Source organism: Grampus griseus (genome assembly GCF_964374135.1).
Source record: "Grampus griseus genome assembly, chromosome: 15".
NCBI classification, from domain to species: Eukaryota; Metazoa; Chordata; class Mammalia; order Artiodactyla; family Delphinidae; genus Grampus; species Grampus griseus.
In genome coordinates, this window is record NC_139009.1 from 83,577,596 (window position 1) to 83,592,332 (window position 14,737).

General features: G+C 45.2%; 1 protein-coding gene across 13 annotated transcripts in view; it reads left to right on the forward strand.

The window, feature by feature from the left end:
• MAP4K4 (mitogen-activated protein kinase kinase kinase kinase 4) overlaps positions 1–14,737 on the forward strand; it is a 173,407-nt gene that overhangs the window by 153,470 nt on the left and 5,200 nt on the right. For 8 of the 13 annotated variants that reach the window (XM_082672481.1, XM_082672470.1, XM_082672475.1 and 5 more), the window contains 7 exons: positions 961–1,078; positions 1,392–1,562; positions 5,825–5,968; positions 8,786–8,920; positions 11,557–11,657; positions 13,094–13,243; positions 13,803–13,962. In XM_082672481.1, coding sequence (XP_082528607.1) covers positions 961–1,078; positions 1,392–1,562; positions 5,825–5,968; positions 8,786–8,920; positions 11,557–11,657; positions 13,094–13,243; positions 13,803–13,962 — 979 coding nt within the window. Of the gene's footprint in view, positions 1–960; positions 1,079–1,391; positions 1,563–5,824; positions 5,969–8,785; positions 8,921–11,556; positions 11,658–13,093; positions 13,268–13,802; positions 13,963–14,737 lie in introns of all 13 variants that reach the window. The other 5 variants (XM_082672480.1, XM_082672469.1, XM_082672476.1 and 2 more) reach the window with 1 other exon arrangement.

Consider the following 14,737-nt stretch of genomic DNA (forward strand, 5'->3'; position numbering starts at 1 on the left):
AGGAAGCCTGCCAGCAGGCAGCTGTGTCAGGTGGGAGGGGAGAGCTGAGGAGGGGGTGGGCTGCAGGACCTGTGACTTCAGCTGCCCAGGGGGGTGCAACGGTACAGGACAAAAGCACGTGGTCAGACATGGGTTTTTTCCTCCGTTTATATATCCCACCTATACTTACATCCCTTCTTATATTTACACTTGGCTCCATTTTGCTCTAATGTGTAGTATTTACAATAACCCTTAACTCACTAAACTGGCAAGTTTATTTTTCTGTTTGTTTTGTTTTTAATTGTCATTACATTTCCACTTAACAATTCGTTTCACTTCCTTTGTGCCGTTTTTTATTTTTCTTCTGTCTTAAGTTACATTATTAACCAAAACACTCCTATTCCTAAAAGAGCAAAAGGATGTGCCTTACTCTGTATTTGCACCTTTCACTAATGAGCCCCTATTTGATGTGGATTTTATGATGATGCACCTAAAATGATGGTGGCCAAAGCTTCCGTAGCTTTCTGGCAAGAGGCTCACTTTAAAAGAAACGGTATAAAATTAAGATTTGCCAGTATTCCAACATAGATTCATTGGACTTTTTGGGGGGCAGGAGAGTAAATTCAAAAATTGATGAATTGAGATCAAGACATTTCAAACTTCCTTTAGGAGTTTTCATTATAATTATTTATTAAAAACCGGAGGAGCGTGAAGTATAGATTTTGCTGGTAGCTTGAGTGTTCTGTCTTAGAGGAGCGATATTTCTGAAAAGAGGGGTAGCTCTCTTTGGCTCCCGGTTAAACGGCCTGTACTGGGGGGTGTGGGGTACACATGCAGAAGCACCTCCGGAGCATTTTGGGGGAGGAAGCGGGGGGATAGGGCTTTTGTATTGGGAAGCAGTGCATTGTAGAGGTGGATTGAAGTGTTCTGTGTTTGTTCCTTTACTGTCATTGTATTAATACGACTGAATTTACATTGCAGACTCAGTCCGCTAGTAGCACACTCCAGAAACACAAATCTTCCTCCTCCTTTACACCTTTTATAGACCCCAGATTACTACAGATTTCTCCGTCTAGTGGGACAACAGTGACTTCTGTGGGTAAGTAAAGCAGCAACAAGAAAGCAGCTGACGACGGGCTCGGGCACTTTGCTCCGCTCTTTCTGGTGGCTTGGGCACGCATGCTGGTGGCTGGCAGGCGCAGACCTCGGACCAGATGCCCAGCCCGCTTGCGCTGCCTTATTTGCAATGAGCTGCAGAGTCAGTTTCCTTTTTCCATGTACATTCCTTACAGATTGCTCTTCCTAGGCAAAGAGTTGTTTGTGACATGAATATCTGCTTGAGGCGTAGCGGGGAAGGGAGCAGGCCCTGTGCCCGTGGAGACACAAAGTAATTCCAGTGTCCTGTGTTTCAGTGGGATTTTCCTGTGATGGAATGAGATCGGAGGCCATAAGGCAAGATCCTACCCGGAAGGGCTCAGTGGTCAATGTGAATCCCACCAACACTAGGCCACAGAGCGACACCCCAGAGATTCGCAAATATAAGAAGAGGTTTAACTCCGAGATTCTGTGCGCTGCCTTGTGGGGTAGGTATCTCACTGTGACTCTGACCCTTTCGCTTTTAGTCTCAAGGGTGGACCGGTCGTTTATAGGTAGTGCAGGTGTTTTTGGAGGCGTCGTTGGCAGGTGAGATGGAAGACTCCTGACGTCCGTCCCCATACCCTGTCCCTGCAGGAATCCTGCAGGGACACACACAGGCCTGCCCTTGTTTCAGCCGTCGGGTGTTGCAAAGACTGACTCATCTCCGTTTCTTCATATAAAGAAGAAAAGGGAAAAATGAGAAAGACATTTGATTTGGCCCATATTTACAGGGAGAATGAAGAAATTTGTCGAATTTGCTTTTCTTTAAATGTTTCAGTTTATCATTTTTCCCTTGCTCTTTGTGACTTGGGCCTCACATCTGAGTGGAGCTCTTAGAAGCAGTCTGCCTGGGCCGAGAGTTTGCGGGAGGGGGCCGTGAGCCGCCTCACCGCGCAGGCTTGTGTGGACACCGTGAGAGGGGTTCTCCGAGTTTGCGGCGCGCACGGCTCTGCCGCCTCCTGGCTGTCACCCCCGTCCGCCGCCTCCCCCAGCCCCGCAGGTGTGCCTGCTCTTGCGTTGACCGTGCCTTCCAGTGCCACACCTGTTAACACTCCCGGAATCCTGCCATGGGCTGTTTGAAACAGGGAGGAGCCCTGCCGCTGTATTCAGAAAAGTTTCCTGCTCCTTGGACATTGCCGTGTAAACGCATGAGGACACAGCACATCCTCTCACGGGCTCTCTTGGCGTGTCCATGACGGCTCTGCCTTTCCCCTGTGACCCCATCAGCTCTTCTCACTCCCAGCCCCTCGCCTGGCCCAGGGCGATGGAAGCAGCCACAAGGGCCTCAGGGTTCCCCTGCTGAACGTCGAGATGGTCCTCCCTCCTGGTGTTCCGGAAGTGCCCGTAACTTGATAGACTGTCCTCCTCTTCCACCCTCTGGGCCTTGGTCTGTCCTGGCTTCCCTTGCCCCTTCCGTGAGCCCCTACCCCCGCTCCCCCGAGAGCTTTGGAAGAGCCATCTCTGCCCATTGCAGGCACGGTTTTCTTCATATTAAAGGCCTTTTTGGGGGTGTTTATATCATCAAAATGATGACATTATGTTCGGCGTAGAAGTAATGTTAAATATGTTAGTTCTTTCCAAATTGGCGAAGTAATTTGTGCCTAGGATGTTTGCCCTTGGTAGCTGTGTCACACCTAATTTATAGTCCTCTAATGTCCTGCGAAGTGCTGGGCCCCGTTCTGTGTGCCATTATCTGATTTTTTTTTTAAACTAAAATCCTTTTTTTTCCTAATTAACTTCTTCACTACCTCTGAGAAAAATAGGTGACTCTCTCAAGCCTGTGTCTTTTAAAATGCAGTAGAACTCTCTGTTTCATCATGTTAAGAGAGAGGGTGGTGACTTCTATATCCGAGTGTGTTTGAGTTGCCCCGTGTCTGGGTCACATCACTGGTGGATTTCCTTAAACTGCTTGGGATAGCTGTCATGAGTTACCTTTTAAGTGAAGTTAAAATTAAGTCTCTCAAAGACATAGACCCAGAAAAGTTAAAGCATGTGTTATGAGAGCTGTAGCCTGACAAGAGGAGGAGGTCCAGACGAGGCTGCAGTGCTCTTGAAATGGTGAAATTGACGCATTTGTGTTTTGCTGACCCACGTTAGGTTAGTTTTTTGTGTACCTTCCTAGAAAACGCTTGCAGGGAGCATCCTTCATCTTACTGAACTGACTTTTGTTTTGTAAATTACTGCATATTTATTTAATTTTTTCGTAAGGCAATTTCTCCCTATTTACAGCCAGAATTATTTTAACACATCTTTTGGATGTGATAGTAGTTTCCATTCTTATGATCATGAAGAATTGTGTGCACTTACTTTACTGCTTTGACTACAGTGTAATTCATCGTAGAATTGAAAGGAGATTTTAAATCACATGTTATAGAGCTCTTAGCCATTTCTTCCATCACCCTGCACCAGATTCCTGCAGATACAATTGCAATTCCTAGCCCTGCTTACCTTTGAAGAATTAGCATTATAAAGTTTAATGATAACTAACAATTGTAAGGTTAAAAAAAGTACATTTATAAAAACAGTCGGTGCAGCAGGCCACAGTTCTTTTTCATAGGCCCATAATTTCCAAGGTTGCTATTTTCCAGTGACTGTCTGTATTCTTTTGACTGCTAGCGCTCAGTATTTTACAAAATGACACAGTTCTTGGAGAATTGGAAAATATGGTAAGTGCTAAAATAGCTCCAATTTTTGTGTATATGAAGACTTTTTTCAGCTCGTTTGAATCTTTCTTGCTGTAAACTTGATGGAGGTTTGAATGGTGTTTGTTTTTGGAAACCACAAATAATAGATTTCACAATGCTCGTCGTATTTGGTGTAGTTATTACACATTTGGGTAGTTGACGTAGATTGTTTTTAGCTTCTCAATACGGAAGGTCGACCAGGAAAATGCTGAAATATCATATGAACTGGGACCTTCAGAGTGAACTCCTTGGCTGTCGGCTAAAGTTGGACAGCAGCTTAGCTTGCAGTGTACAGCGCTCCAGCGTCTTGGTAACCTCATCCACGCATGCCTGGCTCTCTGTTAGTTGCTGAAGTAGCGGTGGTGTGAGTACATGTGTAAATGCCAGGTTCCCCGCTGTCCCCCAGGACCCAAAAGGTGTTTCTGGTTTCCCCACAAGGTGTTCTTGGGTAGATGCTGCCCTCCTGGTGCTAGGGTTCCCCCACTCAATACCAAATAGGCATGGAGCTGAGGGGGGGCGGGGAGGGTGTTTTCCTGTTGCCTTCACAATTGTTCTTTTGAAGTTTTCTGGAAAAGTGTGTGTGTGTGTGTGTCTGAATAAATATGGATGACGTGGTTCAAGAAGTACATGCCGTTCTCCCCTGTCCTTCCATCTGCCTGAAAATACCGACGGAGCGATTGCTTTGTTAAAGCTCACATACTGCGTTCCTTCACTCTGCGAGTTCATTATCCAGTCAGGGACCAGTGCAAACATAGAAGTGCCCAGTCCCCTAGGAGTGCAAGGTGCTCTGTGCTACCAGTTACCAAGTTAGTTTAGGCAACCGAGGTTACAGACCAAGGAAATCAGTGTAATTGGGAAAGTAAGTGAGTGACAAAGTCGGCTTGAGGGGCAGAGAGTTCTGAATGCTGGATGAGTGCTTCTGCACCCTCTCGGAGAGAGAGGGAGCCGTTTCTGAGGGCCCAGTATGGCCCGAGGAGTGTTGCAGGAAGGTTAGGGCTGTTTGCGGTACAGTCGCGAGAAAGTAGAGGGAGGGAGGGGGTCGCAGCAGCCTCACCTCAGGCCTCTACCCGTCTGCGGTCGGTGTGAGGCGGCCGGAGCCTGAAGCGGGGAGAGCAGAGGAACAGGAACGTGAGGGGGGTCTTCTCGGGCGGGGTCAGCTTGGCTAGTTTCGTGGAGCAGCCGTGCTGGCGCTGCTGCTGATAGAAACGTCAGGGCTCGAGAGGCTGGTCTCGGTAGGACTGGAAGTGGATGGACCAGCCGGCAGTTGGGGGTGGAGCCAGGAGTTTCTGGTTCTGAGGTCCTGCTCCAGCAGACAGACAGACAGCAAGGGAGACGCCCGCGCTTAGGAAGCAGAGAAGGTGCGTGGAGACCAGGGGGAGACGGCACGAGGGTGGAGCCGGGATGGGCCCGCGGCCCGGAGGCACGCCCCGCCCCCAGCCTGCGCACGTGCACTGCTGGTGAGAAACCGCGGGAGCGAGGACCGAATGCAGCTGTTCCTTTCTTAAGGATGATGGAGGGTGGTCTTTAAGAAAACCTTAAACTGAGTGATAGATGCCGGAGCAGTCACAAACCGTTAAGGACTAAGGGGGCTGTGTATGGCTCGTTCTAGAAGTTTTCCCGTGAAAAGACAGGTGAAGGAAGCAGGCGGGGATCGTGACATCAGATGAAGGTTTGTTCGGGTGTCTGATGTGACGGATGAGATGGAGAGTCTGTGGTACCCAGGACGGTGGGCTGGGACGTCCTGGGGCAACTGAGGAAGAACTGGAAACTGGAGGGTGGTGAAGGTAATCAGGGGGGTGAGGCGGGCTCGTGGTCCCTCCCCCCCCCATAGATCCTTTTTTACATGTGAGTATTTCATCCTCTCTCTTCTGTGGTGATTTGTTGCAGTTTGGGTACTTCAAGCTCTCTTGTTTGTGGGTGGCTTAAGAAAACCACTCTTCCAGATAAGCTTTGCTGTCCGCTCCATACGAGGTTGTTTGTCAAGCACAGTGTAAAATTGTGGGCTTTCTGTGTCCTTGAAATAGGAGTGAACTTGTTGGTGGGTACAGAGAGTGGCCTGATGCTGCTGGACAGAAGTGGCCAAGGGAAGGTGTATCCTCTGATCAACAGAAGACGATTTCAACAGATGGACGTCCTGGAAGGCTTGAATGTCTTGGTGACAATATCTGGTAAGCGTGTGTTCGGGGAAGGCAGGCCCCTAGCACTGTTTAAAAACGTGGCACTCGCTGGCACAGAACTCGAGTGAGCTCCTTTTCTGAAGTAATAGCTAAATGACCTAGAACTGTAGCATGATTTTACAGTAACGTGGTAGGAAAATGTATTCAGAGGGGGCCCACGTGTACACATTTGCCTGGGGCTCTGCTGAGAGGTCCCGGGGAGCACAGGAACCTGCACTTCCTACTTCACACTGCCCGCCACCCTGCCGCCGCCCTCTGCGGCCTGTCCCGTTCAGAGTGTGGGTTTATGTCCACTCCCTTCCACAGGGCTCTCTCACGCACAAGGAACTGTTCTTTGCCACAGGGCTCTCTCACGCACAAGGAACTGTTCTTTGCCATTGATGGTAAAAGTACCGTGGGGTTTTTTTAATGTCAGTCAACACTTACTATAAGTGTCTTTTTAGAAAGAGCATTTTTCTTAGTATAAATTATATGTGTTCATTGTAGAAAGTAAGAAACTACTGCAGAAAAGCAAATGGGAGAAATAAATAGTAAAATTATCCGAAGATAACATCTGTTAACTTCAGTTTTTAATTTCCAGTCTTTTAAGCATACACGCACTCAGAATACACACTTAGGGGGGAAAAATCTCCATAAAAATAGTTATGCGACATTTCAAACACTGAGAGAATAATACGACACCCATGTACTGACAAGGTAGTTTTTAACAGATGTTAGAATACACTGCTCTGCATACCTTTGGCGTCTACTTGCCCTTGGTAGCCACTGCCCTGAAGTTTAAGTGTATTCCGTCCTTTCTTGTTTGTGCAAACCTTGTGGGCTACCCTCTCCTGTCCCTGAATGTTCCTTCATGGTACCCATTCTGCACGGCTACAGGATGTTTCTTTGCATAGACGTACGATAGTTTGTTTACTATTTTCTGTTGTTAGTCTTTCCATTTATTCCTTTTTTTCCCTCTCATGTAAACATTTTTCACAAGTATCTTTGCAGCTCACTTAACCATCAGGCATATGAATCCATGTTGCCTAGATCATAATCTCCTAATAATTTGTGGGTTTGCTGGGGTCAAAGAGTATGTAGGAGTGTAAGACCTGTCCTCTGTTAACAGCAGTGATTTTGATTTAATTACCTCCTCACTCAAACTTGTTACATTTATTTATACGTAACAAATTTCTGGCACTTATTTTAGTTTTCAAATGGGCTTTTGGTTTAAGATGTTCATTGAAATGCAGAAATTTCACCATCCGTCTCTTACTTAAATGAGAAAACAGCCGTTTAAAACTTGAGCTTTAAAAAGTGATGGAAGATAAGTTTTAGAATCGTAGGAAGGAAAAATAAATCCGCTAAAAAATGGCTTAAACTTCATTTTATGATCCAGTGAGCAAGAGGATTCATGGGGATCAGTAATCAACTGATACCATTTTTTTGGCCTACTTTTCTGTATTCTTTTCTTTCCTCTTTGTAGCTTTCAGTGGTTTTCAAAATCATAAAAGTAATTAATACATGTCAGTTGTAGGCAACTTCGAAAACAAAAAAACTTAGGAAGAATAAAATAAAATGTAACCCCCATCTCAGAGATACCTCTTGTTAACATTTTATTGTATTTCCCCCTCCTCGTTTCTGTAAATATATCTCATAGTGTGGGAATAAAACACTGTACATAAAACGATGTCATCTTTGTTTCACTTAATACATTGAGTATTTTCCCACTTTCAAAAATCCTTCAAAACTTAGTAAGGTTGTGTTGAAGTATAAGACATGACACAGAAAGTGCACAGACGTATAAATGGTGTACAGCTCCGTGAAGAGTCACAGTTAGAACCCATGCACGTAGCCCCCCACCCTGGGCACGAGGGGAGCCATCCCAGCCCCCCGGTGGCTCCCCTGCACTGCCCCTCCTCCCCAGAGGGAAGCCCTGTCCTGACTTTGAACACCTTAGAACACGCTAGATACTCTTTTGTGTCTGGCTCTTTTCCTAGAGCAGTTTTACGTTTACACAGAAATTGAACAGAAAGTGTAGACGGTCCCCATATTGGCCCTCTCCAGTTTCCCCTATTCTCTCGCATTAATGTGGTACATTTGTTAGAGCGGATGAACCAATATTAATACTTTAGCTAACAGGTTAGCTGAAGTCCACGGTTTGCGTTAGCGTTCTCTGTGTGTGTGTGTGCTCTGGGTTCGACCCACGCATAATTTTACCCACCGTTGCAGCTTCATACAGACTAGTTCCACTGCCCTAAAAACCCTCTGGTTCTCCACCTACTCCTCCCTCCCTCAAAGCCCCTGGCAACCGCTGGTCTTTTTTTACTGTCTCGATATTGCCTTTTCCAGAATGTCATAGGTGGGCTTACGCAGTCTGTATCCTTTTCAGACTGTTGAGAGCAAGTACCTTTTCATGAATCTATGCAGTAACATCTTTTGTCTGTCCTAGGCGCTTGCTCAATATTTCTGCTAGGTTATCTCTCTTCTAATTGATTTATAGGAGTTCTTCACGTGTTCTGGGTCTGAGTCTTCTGTTAGCTCAGTAAGTTGTGCCCATCTCCAGTTTATGGCTGGGTTCAAGTCCCCAAGTTGGGTGATCTGTGAAACCCTTTGGTGCTCTCAAATGGGAAATAATAGTTACACTAGAGGGTTTTGAGAATCAGATGACATAATAGCTTGAATTGAGTTGCTAGTGAAACTGATACAAAAAGGTTTCCTAGGGGATGATATTTATTGTTTATTGCAGTTTCTTTCGGTTACTATTGTTGTTAATGAGGATATCTACTTTTGAATATGCATGTAAAGTACTTATATTTGTTTTGCTAGGCAAAAAGGATAAGTTACGTGTCTACTATTTGTCCTGGTTAAGAAATAAAATACTTCACAACGATCCGGAAGTTGAGAAGAAGCAGGGTTGGACGACCGTGGGAGATTTGGAAGGATGCGTCCACTATAAAGTCGGTAAGTCCCACGGCGGGCGTAAGGGTTTTGTTTTGCCAAGGTTTAATTAATGTTCCATTTAAAATCCATGTGTTTTTGAAGCTTTCAGTAATGAACTTGTCTCTGAGACTTGTAACTCATTTCTGTATCAGGGCGTTTCTGAGGCACCTTCTAATCCTGAGACCTGCAGGCCTTCAGTTAATCTTAACTCCGCTGTCCCTGCCGTCCGTCGTGAGCCTCTTCTCACCCTTTCCTTGGACAATCCACACTCTGTAAGATGTGGCTCACATCTTGCAGACAAGAAGGGAGCGTTGCCAGAGGAGAGACGTTTGGACTCCTCCTTTGCGCTGTAGGCTTGTCCTCACTTGGAGGACTCTGGGTCCTTGGCAGTCACTGACTGAACGTTTGAGAGTTTGCCCAAGTAGCTGTGGCCTGTTGGCTTGAATTAAATGCGCTGTGCAGAGCTACTCCGCTCATCACTAAGAAGTGAGTCTTGCTGGCCAGTCAGTGTTTCATGGCAGCCGTTTTGTTCTTTTCTCCTCAACATGCCTGCCGTGCTTCTCATGAAATAAGATCTCACAAGAACAAAACCAAAATAAGTTTTTTCGTGTTGGGGAAGAAAATCAAAATATAGGTACTAGTGTTGGAAATAAAGGGGAAATAATGGAGCTTAGCCCAGTTACAGTTTTATGGGCAAGATGATGTGTTCTAATTGAATTTGAAATGGGAGGTTGAGAAGGTTAGCAAATGGTATAAGTCTTAAGTATACAGAGACTGTATACTTAAGACTGAGTAACGTAAGGGGTGTATTGAATGTTGATTTCTGCTTGTGTGTTTTCTTTTCCTCTGTGTTTATGAAACTGCATACTGTAGTCAGTGCCTCTGCTCCCAGGGATATTACATCCTTGGCGTTGTCGTCTTGTTTATGTAACCTGTCCACGGCCCTCAGCTCATTGGTTACTAATGAGTGCGGCTGCCACCCCGATAGTGGACTGATTCTGAGTGATCCTGCAGGGCTCTATCACCTCGGTATAGATTTCGGGATTAGAATTTTCTGTGTTGTGTTTTTGTGTACTGTTTTTTGTTTGTTTGATTGTTTTGCGGTACGTGGGCCTCTCACTGTCGTGGCCTCTCCCGTTGCGGAGCACAGGCTCCGGACGCGCAGGCTCAGCGGCCATAGCTCACGGGCCCAGCCGCTCCGCGGCACGTGGGATCTTCCCGGACCGGGGCACGAACCCGCGTCCCCCACATCGGCAGGCGGACTCTCAACCACTGCGCCACCAGGGAAGCCCCTGTGTACTGTTTTTATTTGTTGATAAGTAACTGAAATCGTCTAAGGCTAAATGTAATGAAATGGCTCTGAATAGATGACCCTACAGGAGAGTGAGAGGCAGATGTGTTAACCTGAGCCGGGCTCAGAAGGCGGGGTGGGGGGGTGGGTATTTAAATTTATATGTAAACTAATTATCATGAAATAAACGTTACAGTTTCTTTCTTCAGTGACATGAGTACATTCCAGGTGCTCAATAGCACCATGTAACTAGTGGCTGTCATATCAGCAGGGTGGACATGAACCCTTTCCATCACAGAAAATTCTATCCCATCAGACCTGCTTTCAGTGCCTCTTATAATCCTTTGTATCTTAATAGTCATGTGATTCACTTGAATAGTGACAATACATGAAATAACAAGGAGAGTTATCAAGTCTCATGTTCAAAGGCGGAGTGCTGCGGTTTAGAGAGCCCATGAAAACACCGGGAGTCTGCACCAGCCAGTAAGTCAGGTGTGGCCAGGGCCCCTCCGGGTATCTGCTCTAAGCGGAGTTGCTGGCTGTGAAGAGGACTGAAACAGCTGCGTAAACGAGGCCTATATATATACATATATATATGTATACATATATATATATATATATACACATATATATATACACATATATATACATATATATATACATATATATATACACACATATATATACATATATATATATACGTATATATATATATATATATGTATATATATATATATATAAAGTTAAAGAGAGATTTTCTTTACTTTTAGTACACAACTTTAGCTAAACTCCTAGCAATTACTACTGTCTCTATAGCTCAGGAAGTGGTTTGAAATGATACTTGATCTTGCACACAGACATAGATAGAATTCCAACTCAGTTGATGAGTATTTTGTCGTAGCCTTCTGTGTTCCTCCATCTGTAACCCCCCCACAGGAGTCAGGAAAGGCCACGTGGAAGACTTGACCTCTTGCTGGGATTCGGGACCCTCTTGTCTGATAAATCACATCATTATCCTTTTGAACTAGTACTGAGCCCTCAGGGTGGTAGGGTGGAAAGGCTGACATTGTCCTTGATTATTAAGTACTTACAGCCTAAGAAGGTTAGGGACATCAGCGAAAGTGCTCATCGATGGCAACCAGGGTATGGAGTTGAGTCCAACGCAACACGGAGGAGGATGGGAACAGCCTGAATTGTACATTAAAGAATCGGAAAAGTGAACCACGAGGCTTGACCTCTCAGCATTTTTCTCTTGTTGGTTTGGTGGCTCAGCAGAAGGCATATTTAGAGAGTTTGCAGAGGACAACTGAAAGAATTTGGAGTCCACGTTGATACTGACCTGTGCTCCTCTTATTTGTTGTTGCAGTAAAATATGAAAGAATCAAGTTTCTGGTCATTGCTTTGAAGAGTTCTGTGGAAGTGTATGCGTGGGCACCCAAGCCATATCACAAATTCATGGCCTTTAAGGTAACAACATCAAGTGCACTTAAAAGTAGCATCAGCCGTGCACGCTGTGGCCGAGAGCCAGGGAATACGTCTGACAACCCCGAATGGTCACAACTGATTGTTTAAAAGCATGTGCTGATATTGGTATAACTTTATCATGCGAGAGGCCATTTCTAACGGAACAAGCCGAACTGTCGGCTTTCTAAGTCCTCAGAATGTGAGAGAGGAGCGGAATGTTGGGCAGACACGTGGATTGAAAGGACAGACTGACACCACCTCCATTTAAAAAGCAGACCTTGACTTTCCACCTAAAGTCATGGGCGTGTATAAAGATGTAGATGTTTATGTTTTTGACAGGTATCCAGCAATAGGCAGCTTTAAGGTATATCTATTCAGTAGAGGACTAATTAAAAATGAAGTTGCAGAAACTCTTGATGACACAAGGAATGCATTATTACACATTAAATAGAACAAGTATTAAAATATGTATAGTATACCATTTTTGTTCAAAGAAAGATACTGTAGAAAAATATTAGCAGTTATTTTTGTGGATATTTTTAATATTTCTTTTTTATACTTCTAGAGTTTGCACTAGATACAAATTTATGAAATTCTTAATTGAAAATGATATTACTATAACATTAGATATTATGAATCACTTAATAACATCGTTTCTGATATTAGACAAAAAACCTTAAGCATTGTCCCCCGGGGCTGTTTTAGGGCAGGGGAAAAAGTTAAGAATTTTGTATCCAAAAAGATTCTATTTACTTATGTTTTTAAATAGTTTTGACATATTTTATTAAGGGTCGGCTTCCATTATTTGGAAGATGGACATACTTAGATTGCTTGTTCCTTGATTCCCCAGAAAAGCAGTATAAATGGGGTTATCATATTTGCTTTAAAAAATAAATAAAGCCACATATTATTGACTAAAAGCTGTTGATTGTGTAGTTACAATTCTCTTCTGAGATCTGGTCTTAATTACCTTCATGTACCAGGTACCAGGAACTGTACTAGTTGCTTTTATAAATAAATACCTTATTCAAATCTGCCTTATGAGCTATACGTGTTGACGTTAATGAAAAACTGAGGCCACCCAGGCTGTTACGGCACATGGTAGCCTCTCGTTAACTTTATCACTCTAGCTGGAAAACTAAAGTGGAGGTTTGAGTAGCTCAGCAGAGACTGTGATGATCACACTGATAAAATTCTCCTTACGTGTATCGTGTGGCAGCTCTCTCTCCACTGTCTGCGTTGGAGCAGCTGGTGCTGACTGACAGATAAGAGCAAAATAACTTCAAGACTTACTGTACAGAGTAGTTTTGCTTACGGTTTTTGCCAGGGTGGTTCAGTAATTGAGTAACGGCGTGCCTGGGTCTAGCTTCTCCAGTTTGAACCATCAGAAATAAGCTCTGCTTCGTCTCACGGCTGCTGTCTCTGTTGCTTCTTTGTAGTCGTTTGGAGATTTGGTGCATAAGCCATTACTGGTGGATCTCACTGTTGAGGAAGGCCAGAGGTTGAAAGTGATCTATGGATCCTGTGCTGGATTCCATGCTGTTGACGTGGATTCAGGATCAGTCTATGACATTTATCTACCAACACACGTAAGAAAGAACCCACACTCTATGGTTGGTTGACAGGCTTCATTTTACTTTGACTTTTTTCTTTACTCTGCTTAGGGAACTAACACAAGCAGGGATCCCTTGCTTTCCCTGTGCTGTGGGGGTGAGTATTTAAATGGCCCCCCTGTTCAGTAGCGCTCTGCTCTGAGCCAAGTGGAGACCCCCTCTCCTGGCTCTGAAGCGCTCCTGAAGACCTCCTCGCCCTGCTTTCACTAACACGGGAGGGTTGGGCAGCTGCTGTCAGGTCAGAAGCTCCGTGGGTCGGGACTGGTTAGAGGAACATAATTGATTAAGTGGAGCCCCCAATCCAAATGTGTTCCAGGGGCTCCGAAAACGTGAACTAGTAGATTATAGGACCTATCAAAGGTGGACTTTCAGATATATATATATATCACATGGGTTTTGCACAGTGTTATCCAGTGTTGTGTTTATCACCAGGAATCTGAACCAGCGCATTCCCCAAGACATTCTTATTGAGCCCTTTTGCAGGGATAGAAGGCGCCACAAACATGCGTGCCTGTGCTTTGTTCCTCTTCTCTAGATCCAGTGCAGCATCAAACCCCACGCAATCATCATCCTCCCCAACACGGATGGAATGGAGCTTCTGGTGTGCTATGAAGACGAAGGGGTCTATGTGAACACCTATGGAAGGATTACCAAGGATGTGGTTCTGCAGTGGGGAGAGATGCCAACGTCTGTAGGTGCGCGTCCCTGACGGGAAGAGGCCCTTCCTAAAGAGGCGTGTAGTTTGTGTACTGATTTTACGTGTTCTTCAGACCCTCTGGCCACTTAACAGAGTGGCTGGCAGTAGATGGTGGAAAGTTAGACTGTAGACCATGACACACGTAATAGTCTTATGTTAGGACAAAATCCAAGTAATTATTTTTTAAAACTCTGTCGTTCACAGTCCTTCATTTAATCTTTAAGACAGCCAGGGGAAGTAGGGCAGGTGTAGTTGTTGACTGATGTGTGGGAAGTGAGGGGAGACAGAAGGGTAAGTGATCACTCTTGCCATTCCGTGGCCCAGCCGCAGTCGACACTCAGCCTCCTGACCGTCCCTGTGCATTCAGCAGCGAAGGCTGACCTCTGGAACCCTCATGGCTCCAAGTTTATATCCCCAAACTGTTTTGGTTTAATTGCAGTTACGTCACTGGTTCTGTCCGCTTGGCTTTCCTTCTCGCTGCCTCCCTGGTAACTAGTGTGATGAAAATACGAGCTAAGCTATGGGGTGGGGGTGGGGGGGCGGGTGATGCTCCGGCGTGAACTGCCTCAACTGTTGATTCAAAATACGGCCTCCCGGGATGGACCACGAGGGTGCACATGCAGAGTTCCTTGCAAACAAAACCCCCAAATACTAGCTATTTAGAGCGGTGGGGTGTGTGTGTGTGTGTGTGTGTGAGAGAGAGAGAGAGAGAGAGAGAGAGACCTGAGCAGTTTCTTTCCACGGCTGTCTTACCTTTAACAATATGTGTTTTC